Source organism: Nannobrachium achirus (assembly GCF_963921795.1).
Source record: "Nannobrachium achirus genome assembly, chromosome: 3".
Classification (NCBI taxonomy): domain Eukaryota; kingdom Metazoa; phylum Chordata; class Actinopteri; order Myctophiformes; family Myctophidae; genus Nannobrachium; species Nannobrachium achirus.
Window position 1 is genome coordinate 76,272,915 of NC_137812.1, and position 26,817 is coordinate 76,299,731.

General features: G+C 39.1%; 1 protein-coding gene across 1 annotated transcript in view; it reads right to left on the reverse strand.

The window, feature by feature from the left end:
* The window catches only part of LOC308282460 (phosphorylase b kinase regulatory subunit alpha, skeletal muscle isoform-like), a gene marked incomplete at both ends in the record, with an annotated part of 71,051 nt that overhangs the window by 38,115 nt on the left and 6,119 nt on the right, over positions 1–26,817 (reverse strand). Inside the window, 8 exons of the mRNA XM_080722806.1 lie at positions 5,527–5,742; positions 7,271–7,324; positions 7,682–7,828; positions 8,236–8,334; positions 17,830–17,910; positions 18,170–18,252; positions 22,511–22,679; positions 24,290–24,337. Coding sequence (XP_080578932.1) covers positions 5,527–5,742; positions 7,271–7,324; positions 7,682–7,828; positions 8,236–8,334; positions 17,830–17,910; positions 18,170–18,252; positions 22,511–22,679; positions 24,290–24,337 — 897 coding nt within the window. The remainder of the gene's footprint in view (positions 1–5,526; positions 5,743–7,270; positions 7,325–7,681; positions 7,829–8,235; positions 8,335–17,829; positions 17,911–18,169; positions 18,253–22,510; positions 22,680–24,289; positions 24,338–26,817) is intronic.

Sequence of the window (26,817 nt, forward strand, 5' to 3'; positions counted from 1 at the left end):
TGACGTCCTGGTAATGACGTCAAGATCTTCCCCATATGGGCTGTGATCTGGTCGAGTCATTTGGCTTGCAGAGGAGTCCACATATTGTTTTAACCTCTAAAAAATAAGGGAATAAAAATCTATCTCAAAGCAGTAGGAAGTACGAAACAGACAGACGAGAATGGTGTACAGCTGAGTTAGTAAGTAGTAGTAGTAGTAGTAGTAGTAGTAGTAGTAGTAGTAGTAGTAGTAGTAGTAGTAGTAGTAGTAGAAGACAGACCTTGTCATGAGGAACGGTGTACAGCTGAGGTAACAGATAGTAGTAGTAATAGTAGTAGTAGTAGTAGTAGTAGTAGTAGTAGTAGTATTAGTAGTAGTAGTAGTAGTAGTAGTAGTAGTAGTAGTAGTAGTAGTAGTAGTAGTAGACGACAGACCTTGTCATGAGGAACGGTGTACAGCTGAGGTAACAGATAGTAGTAGAAATAGACAGTAGTAATTGCGACCGTCAGGGAGCAGTTTACTATGAAAACCTCCACCGGCCGTCCGTCCGTCGGTCGGTCACACGTCACACGTCACACCTTTGCCCTGCTCATATCTCCGCATCAGTATATAGGGCTTGTTTGTTTATTGTATGACATCACGCCACATCATCAGCTGTGGACTCTGTGATGTCATCGTATCGCATCAGTATATAGGGCTTGTTTGTTTATTGTACTAGAAGCTGGGCCGCCCTTCGGGCGGCCCAGCGTCTAGTCGGCGACCTGGCCAACTCGGAACAATGTAAATAGGGAATGAATGCCCCGCCCTTTAAAGCAAACCCCATTATACCTGTTTTCATAGGACCCGTTTTGACCATCTGTCTGCCTGTGTCCATTTATGCCCATATATGGAGATATCTGTATCTGTCTGTCTGTCTGCCGGCGTCCATTTTATGTCCATATATGGAGATCACTGCAGTTATAGTTCTGGGTCCATTTTATGCCCATATATAGAGATATCTGTCTATCTGCGTCCATTTTATGCCCATATATGGAGTATCTGTCTGTGCCTCCAACTGTGTTGCAGACACAGTGCCGGTTCCCCCTTTAATGCAAACCTCATCATACCTGTTGTCATAGGACCCGTTTTGAACATCTGTTTGCCTGTGTCCATTTATGCCCATATATGGAGATATCTGTATCTGTCTGTCTGCGTCCATTTTATGCCCATATATGGAGATCTTTGACCATCTGTTTGCCTCTGTCCATTTATGTCCATATATGGAGATATCTGTATCTGTCTGTCTGCAATCCATTTTATGCCCATATATGGGGGCATTCATTTTATGCCCATATATGGAGAACGCGCGTGCCCGTGGGACGAACGGTTCTCGAGATACGCGGATTACATACATACATACACACTCACAGAGATTTTTTGTTGACTCATGTGGCGTACGTGATGTCAGAGCCTTTTATGAAGTGATGTCATAATGAGTCAGAGCTTTCGCCGATTTCCTCCGGAACAGCCTGATGTCAACAATCAACCCCGCATAAGGAGATTCCGAACGTTTCGCGCCGGTTCGGGGTCCATTTTATGCCCATATATGGAGTATCTGTCTGTGCCTCCAACTGTGTTGCAGACACAGTGCCGGTTCCCCCTTTAATGCAAACCTCATTATACCTGTTGTCATAGGACCCGTTTTGAACATCTGTTTGCCTGTGTCCATTTATGCCCATATATGGAGATATCTGTATCTGTCTGTCTGCGTCCATTTTATGCCCATATATGGAGATCTTTGATCATCTGTTTGCCTCTGTCCATTTATGTCCATATATGGAGATATCTGTTTATGCCCATATATGGAGAACGCGCGTGCCCGTGGGACGAACGGTTCTCGAGATACGCGGATTACATACATACATACACACTCATGTGTGTATGTATGTGGCGTACGTGATGTCAGAGCCTTTTATGAAGTGATGTCACAATGAGTCAGAGCTTTCGCCGATTTCCTCCGGAACAGCCTGATGTCAACAATCAACCCCGCATAAGGAGATTCCGAACGTTTCGCGCCGGTTCGGGAAAACCGCGCGTCGGGTCGGGTCGAGACCCGGCACTGCACTCCGTGCCGCGGCGGGGAACGCGCGTGCCGAATCTGAAGCCGGTGGGACGAACGGTTCTCGAGATACGCGGATTACAGACACACAGACAGACAGAGACTTCTCGCATTTATAGATAGATGACATCACGCCACATCATCAGCTGTGGACTCTGTGATGTCATCGTATCTCCATATATGGCCATCTCCGTATATGGAGATATAAGTCGTCCATGCCCAAGTATGGGCTGGTGAGGTCAGACTTTGTGTGATGCGTAGGTTATCTAATCTCCATATATGTAGATTCAACATTCCAGGCAATGCTCTCTTCCCTGGTGAGAATTGCCCCTTTATATAGGGCTTGTTTGTGTATTGTATGACATCACGCCACATCATCAGCTGTGGACTCTGTGATGTCATCGTATCTCCATATATGGCAGGGTTTCCTGCAGCACTTTACAGGCCAGGCGCCCCGCCCGGCCTGAAAACCCCCCCGCCCCCCCAAGGGACTAAAAAAAAAAAAAAAAATTTTTTTTTTTTTTTTTCAAAAAAAATTTTTTTCTCAAAAAAAGTTTTTGGACCTCCAACAATGTACTAGGCATGATCGCGATCGCGAAATTGCATGTTTAACCCCCATACCAACCCTATCTTTCAAACATGGCAGCCATGTTTGTTTACATTTGAAGAAAACATAAGGGCTGGTATCTCCTGAATGCCTATTCAATGTTGAATAAATGTGAATGATAGCATGTAGTTGTGTTTTCCGTCATCATGGGCACATTCATGTGTTTTTTATAGGGCAAAAATAAGAATTAATATAAAAAATTAAGTGAATTAATTACTCGAATTAATTAATTAATTATCAAAAAATTTCGGCGCACGCGCTTTGCACGTGCGCCATGAGATCCCCCCTGGTCAAGACTTTTTCCTGCAGGAAACCCTGTATGGCCATCTCCGTATATGGAGATATAAGTCGTCCATGCCCAAGTATGGGCTGGTGAGGTCAGACTTTGTGTGATGCGTAGGTTATCTCCATATATGGAGATTCAACATTCCAGGTGTAACTATGGCTACCCGTATGACGTGAGAGGTGGAGGTTGTGATATTTGTGGAGATAAGCGACCAACGGTATTAGGGAGTCTTACTGGTAGTAGTAGTAGTAGTTGCGACCGTCAGGGAGCAGTTTACTATGAAAACCTCCACCGGCCGTCCGTCGGTCGGTCACACGTCACACGTCACACCTTTGCCCTGCTCATATCTCCGCATCAGTATGACATCACACCACATGTGTACACAAACCTTTGTGTACGTTGCTGTGGCAACAGTCTGTTGTTGCTGGTTTGTTAGTGTACGTTAGCAACCACCTTAGCAACCATGGTTTTACCCTAGCAACCAACTGTTTACCCTAGCAACCAACTGTTTACCATAGCAACCATGTTTTTTTCCCCTAGCAACCAACTGTTTACCATAGCAACCAGATACGCAGAGCAGGGATCTCCATATATGGGCATAAACAGGTGACATCACACTGATGTCAGATACTCAGAGCAGGGATTTCTCCATAATATATGGGCATAAAAGGGATTCTGTTAGGGATCTCCATATATGGGCATAAAAGGGATTCTGTTAGGGATCTCCATTTATGGGCATAAAAGGGATTATGTTAGCTGTTAGTGATCTCCATATATGGGCATAAAAGGGATGCTGTTAGGGATCTCCATATATGGGCATAAAAGGGATTCTGTTAGGGATCTCCATATATGGGCATGAAAGGGATTCTGTTAGGGATCTCCATATATGGGCATAAAAGGGATTGTATCCCAGATGATGCCCTGTTAGGAGATCCACACTAACAGAATCCATATATGGTCCTACCGACAGCTGCTATAAGCCAACCCTGGCGATAAGGTCTGAGTCGAAGAAATGCTTCTTTCCTGGCAAGAATTGCCCCTTTATACTGTAGGGCTCGTTTGTGTATTGTATGACATCACGCCACATCATCGGCTGAGGACTGTGTGATGTCATCATATCTCCATATATGGAGACATAAGTTGCTCATGCCCAAATATGGGCTGGTGAGGTCAGACTTAGTGTGATGCGTAGGTTATCTCCATATATGGAGATTCAACTTCAATGAGTAACCATGGCAAACTGTCAACTGCCCGTATGTCTTGATAATTGGTAAAACAATTTTTTTGGCCTATTTGTGGAGATACGCGACCAACGGTCGCTTATCTCCCGATTAGGGAGTCTTACTGGTAGTAGTAGTAGTAGTTGCGACCGTCAGGGAGCAGTTTACTATGAAAACCTCCACCGGCCGTCCGTCGGTCAGTCGGTCGGTCGGTCGGTCGGTCGGTCGGTCACACGTCACACGTCACACCTTTGCCCTGCTCATATCTCCGCATCAGTATATAGGGCTTGTTTGTTTATTGTATGACATCACGCCACATCATCAGCTGTGGACTCTGTGATGTCATCGTATCGCATCAGTATATAGGGCTTGTTTGTTTATTGTATGACATCACGCCACATCATCAGCTGTGGACTCTGTGATGTCATCGTATCTCCATATATGGCCATCTCCGTATATGGAGATATAAGTCGTCCATGCCCAAGTATGGGCTGGTGAGGTCAGACTTTGTGTGATGCGTAGGTTATCTCCATATATGGAGATTCAACATTCCAGGCAATGCTCTCTTCCCTGGTGAGAATTGCCCCTTTATATAGGGCTTGTTTGTGTATTGTATGACATCACGCCACATCATCAGCTTTGGACTCTGTGATGTCATCGTATCTCCATATATGGCCATCTCCGTATATGGAGATATAAGTCGTCCATGCCCAAGTATGGGCTGGTGAGGTCAGACTTTGTGTGATGCGTAGGTTATCTCCATATATGGAGATTCAACATTCCAGGTGTAACTATGGCTACCCGTATGACGTGAGAGGTGGAGGTTGTGATATTTGTGGAGATAAGCGACCAACGGTATTAGGGAGTCTTACTGGTAGTAGTAGTAGTAGTTGCGACCGTCAGGGAGCAGTTTACTATGAAAACCTCCACCGGCCGTCCGTCGGTCGGTCACACGTCACACGTCACACCTTTGCCCTGCTCATATCTCCGCATCAGTATGACATCACACTGCTGACATCAGTATGGGCTCGTTTGTGTATTGTACACACAGTCCTCAGCCGATGATGTGGCGTGATGTCATCATATCTCCATATATGGAGACATAAGTTGCTCATGCCCAAATATGGGCTGGTGAGGTCAGACTTAGTGTGATGCGTAGGTTATCTCCATATATGGAGATTCAACTTCAATGAGTAACCATGGCAAACTGTCAACTGCCCGTATGTCTTGATAATTGGTAAAACAAACTTTTGGCCTATTTGTGGAGATAAGCGACCAACGGTCGCTTATCTCCCGATTAGGGAGTCTTACTGGTAGTAGTAGTAAACAGACAGACCTTGTCATGAGGAACGGTGTACAGCTGAGGTAACAGGTAGATTCCATCCCGTTTGATCATAATGGCCTCCAGAGCCTCTCGGTACTCCACCACCTGCTCAGGACAGTTGCTGAAGATCCCGTCCAGGATCAGGTACGTCCAGAACAACGGCCACTCGCTCTCGATGTTCTCAAAGAGCTTGAGTTCACTGGCCTCGTAGTAGATCCTACTGGGGTCCTGGAATATGAATAATATAATAACTCTCGATGTTCTCAAACAGCTTGAGCTCACTGGCCTCGTAGTAGATCCTACTGGGGTCCTGGAATATGAATAATATGATAACACTGTTTATAGTAGATCCTACTGGGGTCCTGGAATATGAATACATTCATAATAACATCATAGTAGATCCTACTGGGGTCCTGGAATATGAATATAATAATAATAACATCATAGTAGGTCCTACTGGGGTCCTGGAATATGAATAATATGATAACACTGTTCATAGTAGATCCTATGGGGTCCTGAACATGAGTACATTCATACATACAATCCCTTTTATGCCCATACATGGAGATCCCTGTCTGTAGAACCAGCCACACAGATATGGGCTGTCTTGGCCATATATGGATTCTGTTATTGTGGTATGTGGCCGATGTGGCCTCCATATATGGGCATTCCCATATGAAGTCCTGTTAGATATGGTCTTAATATTGATGACATCAGGGATCTCCATATAAGGGCATAAAAGGGAATCTGTTAGTGTGGTTCCCCTGACATCACAGTGATGTCAAACCGAGCTTTACACAGAGACAAGATGTGACCATTTTCATACAAAACTGCAATCATAACATCATAGTAGATCCTATGGGGTCCTGAACATGAATACATTCATAATATCATCATAGTAGATCCTATGGGGTCCTGAACATGAATATATTCATAATAACATTAACAATGGTTTCATAGTAGATCCTTTCTGCTTCCTCTTTAAAGTTAAATGTTACTTTCCTCTTCAGCAGTATTAAAACCCCATTGGCGTGAATGAGAAAATGCAACAACTGAATTGCTTCTTTCTGGTCTTATTGTTATTAACACCTTCTAAGCCAAGGGGAGCCCCTTAATGTTAAAACCGTACTATATCGCACATCCCCCCAGGGACTCTCAGCCACGTCGTACATTCCCGGACTTTGTCTTTAAAACCGGAATAAAAGCTTTTGATCCGAAAATCGGCGATCGTCTAACCTTCCCTAGTCACCACTCGTGCACTGATAGCTCATGCAGACCGTGCATGAAGCAGAGGTGACGTCAGCGCCTCTCCTTCTCCAAGGCACCTTCCACCCATCCGTTTACTGTCTACACACTCGAGCTCCTCCTGCAGCCATGCTTGGGGCTATGCTAGCGAAACTTTTCAGTTCTGTTCTTCAGTCACACATGGACTATTTGCGGGGACATTTACGTGAAAGGATCGCGCACGCGAAACGCACGGGGACATCGACGATCGGCCAAAACCCCCATTCTATCCCAACGGAAATCGAGAAAATCATGGTGAGTTACTGGCCTGGGGGGAAAAAAAAGAAAAAACAGCGGCGCTGTTCAAGATGGAGGGGCTGCGGGGTCATGTTTATAAACATAATATTATGTCTCAGATCACAATACAATAATAGAAATGTCACGGCTAATCTACCAACCACCATTCTATTTCGGACGTCAACGTGTTAATATATATATATATATTAAATATGATATTATTAATGTATCTTACCTCTTTGGGGGTCTTATGTCCATCTCTGAGGAAACGGCAACAACCATACCTCCCCTAGACAAACGGACAGACGGACGGACGGACGGACGGACGGACGGACAGACAGACAGACAGAGTTAAAACACATTGTGTTGAATTTCAAAATAGTTTAAGCTATCAAATAGTTTTGGAATTTTATTTCTACACATCCCATGATCAGGAAGGCTCCTATTCATTGCTGATGCAAAGAAACAGCTTTATCTCGGAATCTACTTCCAAAAACGCTTCCATCGCAGAAAATCACTTTTTTCCTACTACTAGTAAACTAGTAATGAATACAATATGATAATCACTCAGCATATGTTATTCTAATATTCTCTGATACGTGTTTGGACCATATAAGGAATCAGTGCCCATATAAGGAGTGATCACCTGCAGCTTGGAGATGATCTCCTCCTTGGTCATGTTGATGATGTCGATGTCCTCCACCGCAAAGGCGGGGTAGGAGATGATTGACAGCACGCCTGCGTCAAGCTCCTTGGAGGTCGACGCCCTGGGAAGCATGGAGCTGATGACTGACTGAGAGGAGAGGAGAGGAGAGGAGAGGAGAGGAGAGGAGAGGAGAGGAGAGGAGAGGAGAGGAGAGGAGAGGAGCAGAAACAGAAACAACTTCACGTCATGTAGTAGTCATGGGAGAGGAGAGGAGAGGAGAGGTTGTAGTCATGGTGTGGACTTCACTTTGGTCAGAACCACCAAACCGGAACATTTCAATGTTGCTCAAACCTCACATGTTCATCTGCTTTACTTATTGGATTATTGGTTGGATGTACCTCACAGTGTTGGATGTGGTTGGATGTGGTTGGATGTACCTCACAGTGTTGGATGTGGTTGGATGTGGTTGGATGTACCTCACAGTGTTGGATGTGGTTGGATGTGGTTGGATGTACCTCACAGTGTTGGATGTGGTTGGATGTGGTTGGATGTACCTCACAGTGTTGGATGTCGTCGTGCAGGGTGTGAACAACAGAATCCGGTCCTCCTTTTGCTCCAAACAGATTCAGATCATCTAGAGCCTCCAGAGCTGCCTGGAAACACACACACACACACACACGCACGCACGCACGCACGCACGCACGCACGCACGCACAAATAACACATATAAATAGTGCAACATTGGAGTTGGCATGAAAGCACAATGGGTGAAACTGTGGCCAGACAGCAAACATGCGAGGGATTTAATAATTAATGTGTTTGTGTTTGATGTGCCGACAAATGTTTACGTTGGGCACATATCAGAGTAGCACGATTGCAATAGATCTGCATGAAGAATAAGACATTCTAATGACAAACACCAGAATAAGACATTCTAATGACAAACACCAGAATAAGACATTCTAATGACAAACACAAGAATAAGACATTCTAATGACAAACACAAGAATAAGACATTCTAATGACAAACACAAGAATAAGACATTCTAATGACAAACACAAGAATAAGACATTCTAATGACAAACACAAGAATGAGACATTCTAATGACAAACACAAGAATGAGACATTCTAATGACAAACACAAGAATAAGACATTCTAATGACAAACACAAGAATAAGACATTCTAATGACAAACACAAGAATAAGACATTCTAATGACAAACACAAGAATAAGACATTCTAATGACAAACACAAGAATGAGACATTCTAATGACAAACACAAGAATAAGACATTCTAATGACAAACACGAGAATAAGACATTCTAATGACAAACACAAGAATAAGACATTCTAATGACAAACACAAGAATAAGACATTCTAATGACAAACACAAGAATGAGACATTCTAATGACAAACACAAGAATAAGACATTCTAATGACAAACACAAGAATAAGACATTCTAATGACAAACACAAGAATAAGACATTCTAATGACAAACACAAGAATAAGACATTCTAATGACAAACACAAGAATAAGACATTCTAATGACATACACAAGAATAAGACATTCTAATGACAAACACCAGAATAAGCATTCTAATGACATACACAAGAATAAGACATTCTAATGACAAACACAAGAATAAGACATTCTAATGACAAACACCAGAATAAGACATTCTAATGACATACACAAGAATAAGACATTCTAATGACAAACACAAGAATAAGACATTCTAATGACATACACAAGAATAAGACATTCTAATGACAAACACAAGAATAAGACATTCTAATGACAAACACAAGAATAAGACATTCTAATGACAAACACAAGAATGAGACATTCTAATGACAAACACAAGAATAAGACATTCTAATGACAAACACAAGAATAAGCAGGGTTGTTAGGGTTACTTTTAAAAAGGAATCCCCTACAGTTACAAGTTACTTGCAAAGAAAATGTAGTCAGTAACGTAATCTGATTATCACAATTTAAAAAGTAACTACTAGTTACTTTCAGTTACTTTTGGATTACTGTTTAGCAAAACTCTCTAATTAAATAAAACAAGTTTTACCATTGATAACTAGACAAGAATATTGAGCCAATGAAATTAGTAAAAGGACAACAGAATCTTACTTAAGCGATGTGGCAGTACTTTACACTGATTCGACTTGATTATTTTATTGTTTTGTTTTATAACTTATTTGTAAAATTCATGAGGGCAAAGGGGAGAATGTAATCCAGCATGTAACCCCCATCATTCAGATCCGTTACTGTAATCCAGATTACTCATTTTAAAATGTAACCTGAGACTTTACAAGTTACCTGTTTTTTGTAATCTGATTACGTAATCCCGTTACATGTAATCCGTTACTTAACAACCCTAAGAATAAGACATTCTAATGACAAACACAAGAATAAGACATTCTAATGACAAACACAAGAATAAGACATTCTAATGACAAACACAAGAATAAGACATTCTAATGACAAACACCAGAATAAGACATTCTAATGACAAACACAAGAATAAGACATTCTAATGACAAACACAAGAATAAGACATTCTAATGACAAACACAAGAATAAGACATTCTAATGACAAACACAAGAATAAGACATTCTAATGACAAACACAAGAATAAGACATTCTAATGACATACACAAGAATGAGACATTCTAATGACATACAAGAATAAGACATTCTAATGACATACAAAAGAATAAGACATTCTAATGACATACAAGAATAAGACATTCTAATGACATACACAAGAATAAGACATTCTAATGACATACAAGAATAAGACATTCTAATGACAAACACAAGAATAAGACATTCTAATGACATACTAAAGAATAAGACATTCTAATGACATACACAAGAATAAGACATTCTAATGACAAACACAAGAATAAGACATTCTAATGACATACACAAGAATAAGACATTCTAATGACAAACACAAGAATAAGACATTCTAATGACAAACACAAGAATAAGACATTCTAATGACAAACACAAGAATAAGACATTCTAATGACAAACACAAGAATTAGACATTCTAATGACATACACAAGAATAAGACATTCTAATGACATACACAAGAATAAGACATTCTAATGACAAACACAAGAATAAGACATTCTAATGACATACACAAGAATAAGACATTCTAATGACATACAAGAATAAGACATTCCAATGACAAACACAAGAATAAGACATTCTAATGACATACACAAGAATAAGACATTCTAATGACATACAAGAATAAGACATTCTAATGACAAACACAAGAATTAGACATTCTAATGACATACACAAGAATAAGACATTCTAATGACATACACAAGAATAAGACATTCTAATGACATACACAAGAATAAGACATTCTAATGACATACACCAGAATAAGACATTCTAATGACAAACACAAGAATAAGACATTCTAATGACATACACAAGAATAAGACATTCTAATGACAAACACCAGAATAAGACATTCTAATGACAAACACAAGAATAAGACATTCTAATGACAAACACAAGAATAAGACATTCTAATGACATACACAAGAATAAGACATTCCAATGACAAACACAAGAATAAGACATTCTAATGACATACACAAGAATAAGACATTCTAATGACATACAAGAATAAGACATTCTAATGACATACACAAGAATAAGACATTCTAATGACATACAAGAATAAGACATTCTAATGACAAACACAAGAATAAGACATTCTAATGACAAACACAAGAATAAGACATTCTAATGACATACACAAGAATAAGACATTCTAATGACATACAAGAATAAGACATTCTAATGACATACACAAGAATAAGACATTCTAATGACATACAAGAATAAGACATTCTAATGACAAACACAAGAATAAGACATTCTAATGACATACTAAAGAATAAGACATTCTAATGACATACACAAGAATAAGACATTCTAATGACAAACACAAGAATAAGACATTCTAATGACATACACAAGAATAAGACATTCTAATGACAAACACAAGAATAAGACATTCTAATGACAAACACAAGAATAAGACATTCTAATGACAAACACAAGAATAAGACATTCTAATGACAAACACAAGAATTAGACATTCTAATGACATACACAAGAATAAGACATTCTAATGACATACACAAGAATAAGACATTCTAATGACAAACACAAGAATAAGACATTCTAATGACATACACAAGAATAAGACATTCTAATGACATACAAGAATAAGACATTCCAATGACAAACACAAGAATAAGACATTCTAATGACATACACAAGAATAAGACATTCTAATGACATACAAGAATAAGACATTCTAATGACAAACACAAGAATTAGACATTCTAATGACATACACAAGAATAAGACATTCTAATGACATACACAAGAATAAGACATTCTAATGACATACACAAGAATAAGACATTCTAATGACATACACCAGAATAAGACATTCTAATGACAAACACAAGAATAAGACATTCTAATGACATACACAAGAATAAGACATTCTAATGACAAACACCAGAATAAGACATTCTAATGACAAACACAAGAATAAGACATTCTAATGACAAACACAAGAATAAGACATTCTAATGACATACACAAGAATAAGACATTCCAATGACAAACACAAGAATAAGACATTCTAATGACATACACAAGAATAAGACATTCTAATGACATACAAGAATAAGACATTCTAATGACATACACAAGAATAAGACATTCTAATGACATACAAGAATAAGACATTCTAATGACAAACACAAGAATAAGACATTCTAATGACAAACACAAGAATAAGACATTCTAATGACATACACAAGAATAAGACATTCTAATGACATACAAGAATAAGACATTCTAATGACATACACAAGAATAAGACATTCTAATGACATACAAGAATAAGACATTCTAATGACAAACACAAGAATAAGACATTCTAATGACAAACACAAGAATAAGACATTCTAATGACATACACAAGAATAAGACATTCTAATGACAAACACAAGAATAAGACATTCTAATGACAAACACAAGAATAAGACATTCTAATGACATACACAAGAATAAGACATTCTAATGACAAACACAAGAATAAGACATTCTAATGACATACACAAGAATAAGACATTCTAATGACAAACACAAGAATAAGACATTCTAATGACATACACAAGAATAAGACATTCTAATGACAAACACAAGAATTAGACATTCTAATGACATACACAAGAATAAGACATTCTAATGACAAACACAAGAATAAGACATTCTAATGACAAACACAAGAATAAGACATTCTAATGACATACACAAGAATAAGACATTCTAATGACATACAAGAATAAGACATTCTAATGACATACACAAGAATAAGACATTCTAATGACATACAAGAATAAGACATTCTAATGACAAACACAAGAATAAGACATTCTAATGACATACACAAGAATAAGACATTCTAATGACATACAAGAATAAGACATTCTAATGACATACACAAGAATAAGACATTCTAATGACATACACAAGAATAAGACATTCTAATGACATACACAAGAATAAGACATTCTAATGACTTACACAAGAATAAGACAATCTAATGACAAACACAAGAATAAGACATTCTAATGACATACACAAGAATAAAACATTCTAATGACATACACAAGAATAAGACATTCTAATGACATACACAAGAATAAGACATTCTAATGACAAACACAAGAATAAGACATTCTAATGACATACACAAGAATAAGACATTCTAATGACATACAAGAATAAGACATTCTAATGACATACACAAGAATAAGACATTCTAATGACATACAAGAATAAGACATTCTAATGACAAACACAAGAATAAGACATTCTAATGACAAACACAAGAATAAGACATTCTAATGACAAACACAAGAATAAGACATTCTAATGACATACACAAGAATAAGACATTCTAATGACATACAAGAATAAGACATAGTAATGACAAACACAAGAATTAGACATTCTAATGACATACACAAGAATAAGACATTCTAATGACATACACAAGAATAAGACATTCTAATGACATACACAAGAATAAGACATTCTAATGACAAACACAAGAATAAGACATTCTAATGACATACACAAGAATAAGACATTCTAATGACATACACAAGAATAAGACATTCTAATGACATACACAAGAATAAGACATTCTAATGACATACACAAGAATAAGACATTCTAATGACAAACACAAGAATAAGACATTCTAATGACATACACAAGAATAAGACATTCTAATGACATACACAAGAATAAGACATTCTAATGACAAACACAAGAATAAGACATTCTAATGACATACACAAGAATGAGACATTCTAATGACAAACACAAGAATGAGACATTCTAATGACAAACACAAGAATGAGACATTCTAATGACATACACCAGAATAAGACATTCTAATGACAAACACAAGAATGAGACATTCTAATGACATACAAGAATAAGACATTCTAATGACATACACAAGAATAAGACATTCTAATGACAAACACAAGAATAAGACATTCTAATGACATACACAAGAATAAGACATTCTAATGACATACACCAGAATAAGACATTCTAATGACAAACACAAGAATAAGACATTCTAATGACAAACACAAGAATGAGACATTCTAATGACAATCACAAAATAAGACATTCTAATGACAAACACAAGAATAAGACATTCTAATGACAAACACAAGAATGAGACATTCTAATAACAAACACAAGAATGAGACATTCTAATGACAATCACAAAATAAGACATTCTAATGACAAACACAAGAATGAGACATTCTAATGACAAACACAAGAATAAGACATTCTAATGACAAACACAAGAATGAGACATTCTAATGACAAACACAAGAATAAGACATTCTAATGACAAACACAAGAATGAGACATTCTAATGACAAACACAAGAATGAGACATTCTAATGACAAACACAAGAATGAGACATTCTAATGACAAACACAAGAATGAGACATTCTAATGACAAACACAAGAATGAGACATTCTAATGACAAACACAAGAATAAGACATTCTAATGACATACACAAGAATGAGACATTCTAATGACAAACACAAGAATGAGACATTCTAATGACAAACACAAGAATGAGACATGCTAATGACATACACCAGAATAAGACATTCTAATGACAAACACAAGAATGAGACATTCTAATGACATACAAGAATAAGACATTCTAATGACATACACAAGAATAAGACATTCTAATGACAAACACAAGAATAAGACATTCTAATGACATACACAAGAATAAGACATTCTAATGACATACAAGAATAAGACATTCTAATGACATACACAAGAATAAGACATTCTAATGACATACACAAGAATAAGACATTCTAATGACATACACAAGAATAAGACATTCTAATGACAAACACAAGAATAAGACATTCTAATGACAAACACAAGAATAAGACATTCTAATGACATACAAGAATAAGACATTCTAATGACAAACACAAGAATAAGACATTCTAATGACATACACAAGAATAAGACATTCTAATGACATACACAAGAATAAGACATTCTAATGACAAACACAAGAATAAGACATTCTAATGACATACACAAGAATAAGACATTCTAATGACATACACAAGAATAAGACATTCTAATGACAAACACAAGAATAAGACATTCTAATGACAAACACAAGAATAAGACATTCTAATGACAAACAAGAATAAGACATTCTAATGACATACACAAGAATAAGACATTCTAATGACATACACAAGAATAAGACATTCTAATGACAAACACAAGAATAAGACATTCTAATGACATACAAGAATAAGACATTCTAATGACAAACACAAGAATAAGACATTCTAATGACATACACAAGAATAAGACATTCTAATGACATACACAAGAATAAGACATTCTAATGACATACACAAGAATAAGACATTCTAATGACAAACACAAGAATGAGACATTCTAATGACAAACACAAGAATGAGACATTCTAATGACAAACACAAGAATGAGACATTCTAATGACAAACACAAGAATGAGACATTCTAATGACAAACACAAGAATGGGACATTCTAATGACAAACACAAGAATGAGACATTCTAATGACAAACACAAGAATAAGACATTCTAATGACATACACAAGAATGAGACATTCTAATGACAAACACAAGAATGAGACATTCTAATGACAAACACAAGAATGAGACATGCTAATGACATACACCAGAATAAGACATTCTAATGACAAACACAAGAATGAGACATTCTAATGACATACAAGAATAAGACATTCTAATGACATACACAAGAATAAGACATTCTAATGACAAACACAAGAATAAGACATTCTAATGACATACACAAGAATAAGACATTCTAATGACATACAAGAATAAGACATTCTAATGACATACACAAGAATAAGACATTCTAATGACATACACAAGAATAAGACATTCTAATGACATACACAAGAATAAGACATTCTAATGACAAACACAAGAATAAGACATTCTAATGACAAACACAAGAATAAGACATTCTAATGACATACAAGAATAAGACATTCTAATGACAAACACAAGAATAAGACATTCTAATGACAAACACAAGAATAAGACATTCTAATGACAAACACAAGAATAAGACATTCTAATGACATACAAGAATAAGACATTCTAATGACAAACACAAGAATAAGACATTCTAATGACATACACAAGAATAAGACATTCTAATGACATACACAAGAATAAGACATTCTAATGACAAACACAAGAATAAGACATTCTAATGACAAACACAAGAATAAGACATTCTAATGACAAACAAGAATAAGACATTCTAATGACATACACAAGAATAAGACATTCTAATGACAAACACAAGAATAAGACATTCTAATGACATACAAGAATAAGACATTCTAATGACAAACACAAGAATAAGACATTCTAATGACATACACAAGAATAAGACATTCTAATGACATACACAAGAATAAGACATTCTAATGACAAACACAAGAATAAGACATTCTAATGACAAACACAAGAATAAGACATTCTAATGACAAACAAGAATAAGACATTCTAATGACAAACACAAGAATAAGACATTCTAATGACATACACCAGAATGAGACATTCTAATGACAAACACAAGAATAAGACATTCTAATGACATACACAAGCTTTGGTCTCATGTAAGTCTGCCTCTGAGCAGACGCGAGAAAGAGCGGACGTCCATCAAAATTCAGAAAAAAGGCGTTTGATGAATCAGACTTAACGTGGGGATTTGCCTAAGAACAGAATATGAGCGTAAACCAGCTTAGTGCATGAGTCCCTTTATGTTTATGATTATAATGATGATAATGATGATAAGGATGATAATGATGATAAGGATGATAGTCCCTTTATGTTAATGATGATAATGATTATAATGATGATAAGGATGATAATGATGATAATGATGATAGTCCCTTCATGTTTATGATGATATTATGACAGGGTCGGACTGGGACATAAATTCAGCCCTGGCATCTTGACCCAATCTAGGCTTGTATTCAAATGATAGACAAGCCGGTTGGCCAATCATGTGATGTCTCTCTGCTTTATGGGCCCACTGGCCCACTAATGGTCAGCCCACCGGGCATACGCATGCCTCGTAGAGCCAGACATTATCACTGCCTGTGTGGATATCAGTCTGGTTCTTCTCTGTGTTTTTTGTTTACAAAAAGATTCAAACAGACTCTCTTGGTTAGTCCTACAACCAATTGCTCGCACAAAATTTGCATACTGGGCCCCTGGTTGGTTCCTTGCAAATTGTGAGCTGTGAAATATTTGAATAATGGAGCGAGGCCAGAGCTAATCTGCCGCGGCAATTTGTCTTTACAAAGGCAGTAGCCTACCTGGCTACGCGTGGCTGAATACAAGGTGCCCAGTCTGTCTGTCTGTATTATGAAGTGATTATAATAACGTACCTTGGCCATGCCAATGGAGCTGACATTGAGCTCAGGAATACCCTGGTTGGTCTTATCTCCTCTCTCCCACATCCCAAAGTCCTGAACACACACACACACACACACACACACACACACACACACACACACACACACACACACACACACACACACACACACACACAGAAGGTAGAAGATTAATGCCTTGCTTAAGGGTACATCGATCCATCCATACTGTACATCATAATGTAAAGACTCACAGCTATCTTGTAGGGGTAGGGTTAGATCTATATACTGTACATCATAATGTAAAGACTCACTGCTATCTTGTAGGGGTAGGTTTAGTAATGTAAAGACTCACAGCTATCTTGTAGGCCACCTCTACGTAGAACAGCAGATTCTGGATCATGTCCACCTCGTCTTTGGTGTAGACGATATGAAGACCTGGAGAAGACAGACAGACAGACAGACAGACAGACAGACAGACAGACAGACAGACAGACAGACAGACAGACAGACACATTATAAATCAATGATCATCTATATTCAGGGCTGGATTATCCATTGGGCCGGTGGGGCTATGCCAGGGGCCCTTGGGGGAACTGGGCCGCGTGGCCATCGACAATTTATTAAAATCAAAAGTTACTCAAATATCAATTGTGTAGACCCGTCCTATGTTGTCTACATTTTCTTTCTTGACCCACAGATGATCATCATTAAGTGTGCCTGCCATGCAATGGCAAAACACTTATTGTAATCCGCCATACTTAAGTCAGTAAGTAAGTAAGTAAGTCATGTTCTTGCAAATTTCTGCTCGTAATAACTGCCGCACAATTTACGCCAAACAGGAAGTGCCTCTACATCTCATGAACCGTTTGTCGTACAGATGCGTGGATGGTTTCATATGACTTGATTAAGAGTCCTTGACCTTAATTGGGGCCTATTTCGCCAAACAGGAAGTGCCCCTCACCAAACAGGAAGTGACCCTTTACCTCGTGAACCGTTTGTCGTACAGACGCGTGGATGGCATCAAATGACTTGATTAAGAGTCCTTAACCTTAATTGGGGCCTATTTCGCCAAACAGGAAGTGACCCTCACCAAACAGGAAGTGACCCTTGATCTCGTGAACCGTTTGTCGTACGGACGCGCGGGTTGCGTCAAATGACAAGATTAAGAGTCCTTAACCTTAATTGGGGCCTATTTCGCCAAACAGGAAGTGCCCCTCACAAAACAGGAAGTGACCCTTGATCTCGTGAACCGTTTGTCGTACAGACGTGCGGGTTGCGTCAAATGACAAGATTAAGAGTCCTTAACCTTAATTGGGGCCTATTTCGCCAAACAGGAAGTGCCCCTCACCAAACAGGAAGTGACCCTTTTTCTCGTGAACCGTTTGTCATACATACGCGTGGTAGGCGTCAAATGACTTGATTAACTCTCCCCACGCTTTGAACGATAACGCTCGCCCCATTTTTTACAGAACCTCGATGCCAATACGGCGCTCGTTCGGTTCGTTCGTCTGATGACTGTAAGCTGATGAGGGGTCGCGCGGCCGTTTACTGTAAACACATTTTCCGCTGTGATGGTGTAAAAATCCATTATGCGTTAGATCAACGGAGAACAATTCACTTCCTTGTTGATTTCCTCTGGCCCGGAGGCTCTGTAGCCAGTGACTGCTCTGAATGTACGGCAACACATAGCAGGACAATTCACATTCATTCTCGCATGAGGCCGCCCTCTGCTGCCTGGCAGACCAAAGTGCACTATTGCACAATCAAAAAAAATAAAAAAAAATAAAAAAATGTCTGTCTGTCTATCTACTATAACGTCGCAAAGGTAAGCCGCTTTTTGATGGCACCAGACCCAATAAATAAATAAATAATCTGGCAGTAGGAGAGTTAAGAGTCCTTAACCTTAATTGGGACCTATTTTGCCAAACAGGAAGTGCCCCTCACCAAACAGGAAGTGACCCTTTATCTCGTGAACCGTTTGTCGTACAGACGCGTGGGTGGCATCAAATGACTTGATTAAGAGTCCTTAACCTTAATTGGGGCCTATTTCGCCAAACAGGAAGTGCCCCTCACCAAACAGGAAGTGACCCTTTATCTCGTGAACCGTTTGTCGTATAGACTTAGCGAGCTGCAGGCACACTTAAAATTTCTTAGAAATTTTCTTTTCTATTTTTTTTTTCTCAAAAATTATTTTTTTCTCAAAAAAAAATTTTTCTCATTTTTTTTTTCTCAATTTTTTTTTTCTCAATTTTTTTTTTCTCAAATTTTTTTTTTCTCAAAAATTCTTTTTTCTCAAAAAAATTTTTTTTCTCATTTTTTTTTTCTCAAACATTTATTTTTCTCAAAAAAAATTTTTTTTTCAAAACATTTTTTTTTTCTCAAAACATTTTTTTTCTCAAAAATTTTTTTTCTCAATTTTTTTTTTCTCAAAATATTTTTTTTTCTCAAAAATGTTTTTTTCTCAAAAACCTTTAACGCTAATGCTAACACCAACCGCTACACAAGGTTGCACAGACTTAGCGAGCTGCAGGCACACTTAAAATTACTTGGAAATGTTCTTTTCTAGTCTATTATTACATTCCTCCTATTGCCACATCCCACTTCCAAGCCCGTTCACGCCCCTTTTACATCCACTCCAACTCATAGGTAGGGCGTAGGGAATAAATAAATCGCCCATAACTCTATCATTGGCCCCCCGTTGCCATGGTGACCGGTGATTGGCTGGTATTCCCAGCTATGGGACCGGCGGATCCAATTTCAACCGAGGGGGGCGTAGCCAGAACACACACACACACACACACACACACACACACACACAAAAATAGCTAATAGTTTTTTTTTTTCCCAATTTTTTTATTTTATTTATTTTTTCTCAAAAACTTTTTTTTCTCAAATTCTTTTTTCTCAAAAATTTTTTTTTTCTCAAAAATTTTTTTTTTCTCAAAATTGTTTTTTTTCTCAAAATGTTTTTTTCTCAAAAAATGTATTTTCTCAAAAAAATGTTTTTTCTCAAAAAACTTCTCAATTTTTTTTTTTTTCTAAAAAAAAACATATTTGGCCATTACACACACCACACTGCCGCAACATGGCGGTGAGGGCCGCGCAGCGGCCTGAACTCTAGACTTTTTTTTTTTTTTTAGTAGATTAAAATCCGAGCTTGGTGGTGCGCATCGGGAGGGGGGGGGGGGGGCTAAAAGGTTATTGGCCAGGGGCTCTCGTGAGTTAATCCGTCCCTGTGAAGAGAAGAGAAAAGAACACACAGAAAGGAAGGCAGAGCAAACTAGTCAGTCTAGTTAAACTAGTCAGTCTAGTTAAACTAGTCAGTCTAGTTTGCTCTGCCTTCTAAACTACCAATCCAGCCAATCACAAGCCGCGGTCATCTACACATGGCCTATACAGGCACACTAGTATCCGTAGTGCAGAGGGGCTCATATGGAAATGTATTTTAATTGTAATTCTGCGCATATAAAACATAATGTAGCTGTTCGGATATTGTATTTTACATCAATATTGTTCATTTATTTAAGTTGAAATGATGAAATGATGCTCGCTGAAATGCAGACAACCAGAGCGATAAATCATAGCGATTTTTATCATTACAATGAATAAGCATAAACAAACAAGTTCACACGATATTGATGTAGCTTTGATTAGGGATGAAGCCTGTTACCTTTTATTGATAATGAGCACCTTATCAATGCTGCTTATTGAGCCAGGCTGTTATCCAGACCACTATTGAGTGTTTTATATTTTGTGGAAAGACATGAGAGAAATTCTGTCGTCTCTCAATCTTTTTTTTTATTGTCCAGTTGTTGTGACTGTGAGTTTGTGGCTGACCACCATCTATGAAGATGACAACTGACAAAAGTAACACATATTATCATTAAATAGCATTAAAACAATCATTCATTAGTGTGCAATAAGTGTTAAATGGCTTTATATTATGGATAGATCATTTCTTGAACGCCTCTTGTCTTGATTGTTTAAACATGACATCATGGGCCGCTATGCTCCATAACAAGCTTGATAAGCCCAAAGCTTATTGATAGCGGATACTCAATACATTCGATATCGAGTTTGTAGCGGACGCTTATTTCCAGCTCCAACCCTAGCGTTGATATCTGAACAGGGGGGAAAGAAACGTTAAGTGTCCTACCAGAGGGTTAGGGTTAGAAACAGAGGAGAGAGTAGGAGGCTGAGTGTCCTACCAGAGGGTTAGAAACAGTAGGAGGCTGAGGGTCCTACCAGAGGGTTAGAAACAGTAGGAGGCTGATGGTCCTACCAGAGGGTTAGAAACAGTAGGAGGCTGAGTGTCCTACCAGAGGGTTAGAAACAGTAGGAGGTTGAGGGTCCTACCAGAGGGTTAGAAACAGTAGGAGGCTGATGGTCCTACCAGAGGGTTAGAAACAGTAGGAGGCTGAGTGTCCTACCAGAGGGTTAGAAACAGTAGGAGGTTGAGGGTCCTACCAGAGGGTTAGAAACAGTAGGAGGCTGAGTGTCCTACCAGAGGGTTAGAAACAGTAGGAGGTTGAGGGTCCTACCAGAGGGTTAGAAACAGTAGGAGGCTGATGGTCCTACCAGAGGGTTAGAAACAGTAGGAGGCTGAGTGTCCTACCAGAGGGTTAGAAACAGTAGGAGGTTGAGGGTCCTACCAGAGGGTTAGAAACAGAGAGTAGGAGGCTGAGTGTCCTACCAGAGGCGGTCATCTGAGCCAGGAACAGCAGGAAGATGGAGGTGGCATCGACCTGCAGGTGACCCCACTCTGTGTCCCCCACCACCGTCCCACACGTCCTGGAGCTGAACTTAGCATGGAGACAGTCTGACACGCCTTTACTGTACTTAAACTTCTCTATCTTATCCACCTGGAGAGGAGAGGAGAGGAGAGGAGAGGATTGGTTTAGAGCGCTGCCTCCAAAATTGCCCCTTACGTCTCGATAAACGTTCATATTTCAATAATAAAGTGCTTACCACAGCTGGGCAAAGGATTTTACAATATTGTAACCTACAGGCAAGCAGAAGTATAGTATCTTCTGTATTGTTTAATATAAAGCATTTGTGAATCTGCTGAAACGATTAAAAGGCTTTTTATTAAAGGAGAATTTCGGCCTAGAAGGTAATCTTGACGTTAGATTTACTTATTTACTTATATATTTACTTATTTATTTGCCATTAAAGGCAAGTTGTGTCCATTAGTCCTCGGCTCCGAACAGGAGCCATGGGTTATTTTGTTAATGCTCTTATTTCTCTCGCTTGAAAATAATATTTTTCGAGTACATGTCTGTCCTACAGAATCATATCTGGTTAATCCACGGTCTACTTTCACACAGGCAGTCCCATTTCACACCAGTGCCAGATTTTGAAAGTGAGTTCAAAGTTCACGGCTGGTAAACGGCAATGGCGGTGCATGGGTGGAAATCCACCATAGAGTATATATAAAATAGAGAGCGGACGAGCCCCGCCCCCACTATCATTTCAATGCAAGTGCTCAGTGGCGTTTTGAAGCAACGGCTACGTGCTAGCATGTAGCTAATCCAGGTGCATTCTGGGGAATGGCTCCACTACACAGTGGAGCCAAACGTCACGAATGACGTCACGAACGACGTCGACGTCCATTGAACCCTATTGTAGACCCCAGCGCCGCGCTCTTATGCTCGTGCATGTATGTTTCACCCCGCCTGAAATTCCAGCTTTGGCCAGTAGGGCGGCTGCTTCAATATTTACAAGCCGTTCTGGGGGCTTGGAATCCACACTGTGTTGCGACTGGTGGGATGTTATGTTGAAGCAATAAGCCACAAGAGGCGAGTGGTTACCTGGTATTTTACACCGGCTGAGATACAGGTGTCTCGCGTGGCTTATTGCTTTTCTAAAACGGTTACAATATGGCAACATGAAAAATCATAGAAATGTACCAATTAAAACTGTTCTATTTTACTAATAATTCACTATAAGGTCTGCTCTGCTAGAAAGTAGTCCCCAAATACAAGAAAGTAGTTCCCGGCCAGGCTGCAGAAACAGCACACCTGTTACTTGCAATCAAGTTCTCTAGTCTGGCTTCACAACACTGTGGAAAGAAATAACACACCTGGGTTTGATATAAACTCCCCTCTGCTCCTCTGCTCAGCGAAGAGAACGCTGCTGCGTCATGACGTCAACACATTCGGTGCGACGCTCTCTGCACTCTGATTGGTTAGGGAAATTCTACACATCCTACAACAGTGATCATAACGCGATCGCCCAGGCTTCTTTTTCTTCCGATCGCCAAAAGAAGCCTGGGTTTCCGAGGCTACACCTGCAGCCATGCCTCTCCCTGCAGGGTTCTGGAGCATTAGGAACACAGGGACAGGCACCATCGTTCTCAGCCCATACCGACACTATGACAACATGTCATACCAGATTGTGTGATGTCACACCAGAGTGTGTGTGATGTCATAACAGTTTGTGTGATGTCATAATAGAGTGTGTGATGTCATACCTGACGCATCATGCACTGCAACAGCCCTCTCATCAGCTTCACCACACTCTGGAGAGAGAGAGAGAGATAGAGAGAGAGAGGGAGAGAGAGAGAGAGAGAGAGAGAGAGAGAGAGGAAAAAGGGACATAAAGAGCGATCAAACCTTTAATTACATTTCATATTTACAGAACATGTTGGCACAGCAGTAAGTGAGGAATATGGATTGATACTTTAATAGCCGGTTTGTTGACAGTACAGCCTGTACTGTCCCGGCATGTGCACTTAAGCCTCTCCAACTGATCCAAAATGCCGCGGCACGACTGGTCTTCAACCAGCCTAAGTTCTCACATGTCTCCCCCCTTCTCCGCTCCCTCCACTGGCTCCCGGTTGCAGCCCGCACTGAATACAAAACACTGATGCTGACCTTCAAAGCAGCCAAAGGTACGGCTCCTCCATACCTCCAAAACCTGATCAACCCCTACAACTCCACCCGTTCACTCAGATCAGCCAACACAGGGATGCTGACAGAACCCTCGCTAAAAACCCCAGGACAAAAATCCACTCGTCCTGGACTCTTCTCCATCCTGGCCCCCAAACTGTGGAATATACTCCCTGTCGCAACAGCAGACTCACTCGCTAGCTTCACCATGGGCAGAAGACTCCACCTAAGCCCATATCACTTACCTTAGCACTCGATGTGTTGATGTTGGTGTATTGTTGTATTACCTTGCTTATTGTATTGATTGCGACCGCCAGGTCGCAGTTACTATCAAAACCTCCACTGGCTATCTGTCAGTCAGTCAGTCCGTCCGTCACGTCACACTTTTCTACTCTGTGATGACACAACAAGCTTCGATGAAACCTTTTACAAAGAGAGATGTCTCTTTGTAAGAGAGTGTGAGATTACATTGGAGGAGGAGCCTGGTAACGATGATCTTAACACTGAGCTGACTATAGAAGAAGTCCAGTTGGCCATTAACAGAGCTAAGACAGGAAAAGCCACAGGTATAGAACATTTGTCAAATGAAATCCTTAAGTCACCAGTGCTATTTCACACTCTGTATGAACTGTTTAAGAAATGCTTTGAAAGGGGTCAAATCCCATCAATGTGGTTTAGATCTATTATAAACCCAATTTTTAAAAGTGACGACCCGAGGGTACCTCTTAATTATAGAGGAATTAGTCTTCTGAGCACAGTTTACAAGATATATTCATCCATACTCAATGACAGGCTCATGTGCCATCTCGAGAAAAGACATGTACTGGTAGACGAACAAAACGGGTTCCGCAAAGACAGAGCATGCATTGACCATCTTTATTCACTATGTACAATAATAAGGACCAGGTTAGAGGAGAGGAAACCAACATTTGCCTGTTTTATTGATTTCAAAAAGGCGTTCGATTTTGTAAATAGGGACCTACTCTGGTGCAGACTGTTGGAATACGGAGTGAATGGTAAATTTTACAAAGCAATACAATCTTTATACAGTGCACCTGTAGCTTGTGTTAAAATTAATGAATTCGGTACAGATTGGTTTCCAACACCTCTGGGAGTGAAACAAGGAGATAATCTCTCGCCCACATTATTTGCTGTTTACATTAACGATCTAGCATGCTCAATTAAGTCTCTAAACTGTGGTGTGCAATGCGGGGAAGCTGCAGTGAGCATTCTCCTGTATGCGGACGATATTGTCCTAATAGCCGAAAAGGAATCTGATATGCAAAAAATGCTCTTGCATACAAGTGAGTGGTGTAAAAAATGGAGGATGACCATAAATGAAAAGAAAACAAATGTGATACACTTCAGAAGTTCTAGAACTCATATTAGTAAGTATCAGTTTTATTTTGGTGAGAAAAAGATTAATTATGTAAAGTCCTATAAATATTTGGGGTTTTATGTTGATGAGCATATGAGTCTGGTCCATGGTTCCACAGTCCTTGCTGAATCAGCAGGCCGAGCATTAGGGGGAGTTATTGGTAAAATCAAGACACTCAAAGATGTTGGCTTCCTTACTTACACAACACTTTATCAGGCTTGCGTTTGCCCAGTTCTTGATTACAGTGCTGGGGTCTGGGGTCATGGGAGTTTCCCTAAGAGTGTAGCTGTGCACAACCGAGCCATCCGATATTTCCTGGGTGTACATAAATATGCGCCAATGGCAGCAGCATCAGGAGATATTGGATGGGAACCATGTGATGTTCGATGGAAGGTCTGCACAGTCAGGTTGTGGAATAGACTAGTCACTATGAATGATAATAGGCTAACAAAGAAAGTATTTAATTGGGACAGACATCAGAATGGACCCTGGATAGAGGACATGCATGCTATGTTTTGTAAATATGGAGTGGAAGACGTGTTCCTCAGATTAGAACAAGTTGATGTTGTGGCTCTAAAGGAGATGCTGTTTGATCAGATCAAACATACCTGGACAGAGGAGATTTGGAGTAAACCAAAATTGCGTACATACAGAGAAATTAAGTATGATTATTATACAGAAAAATATGTTTTATTTAACCTGCCAAAGAAAAAAAGGTCACTCTGTGCTCAG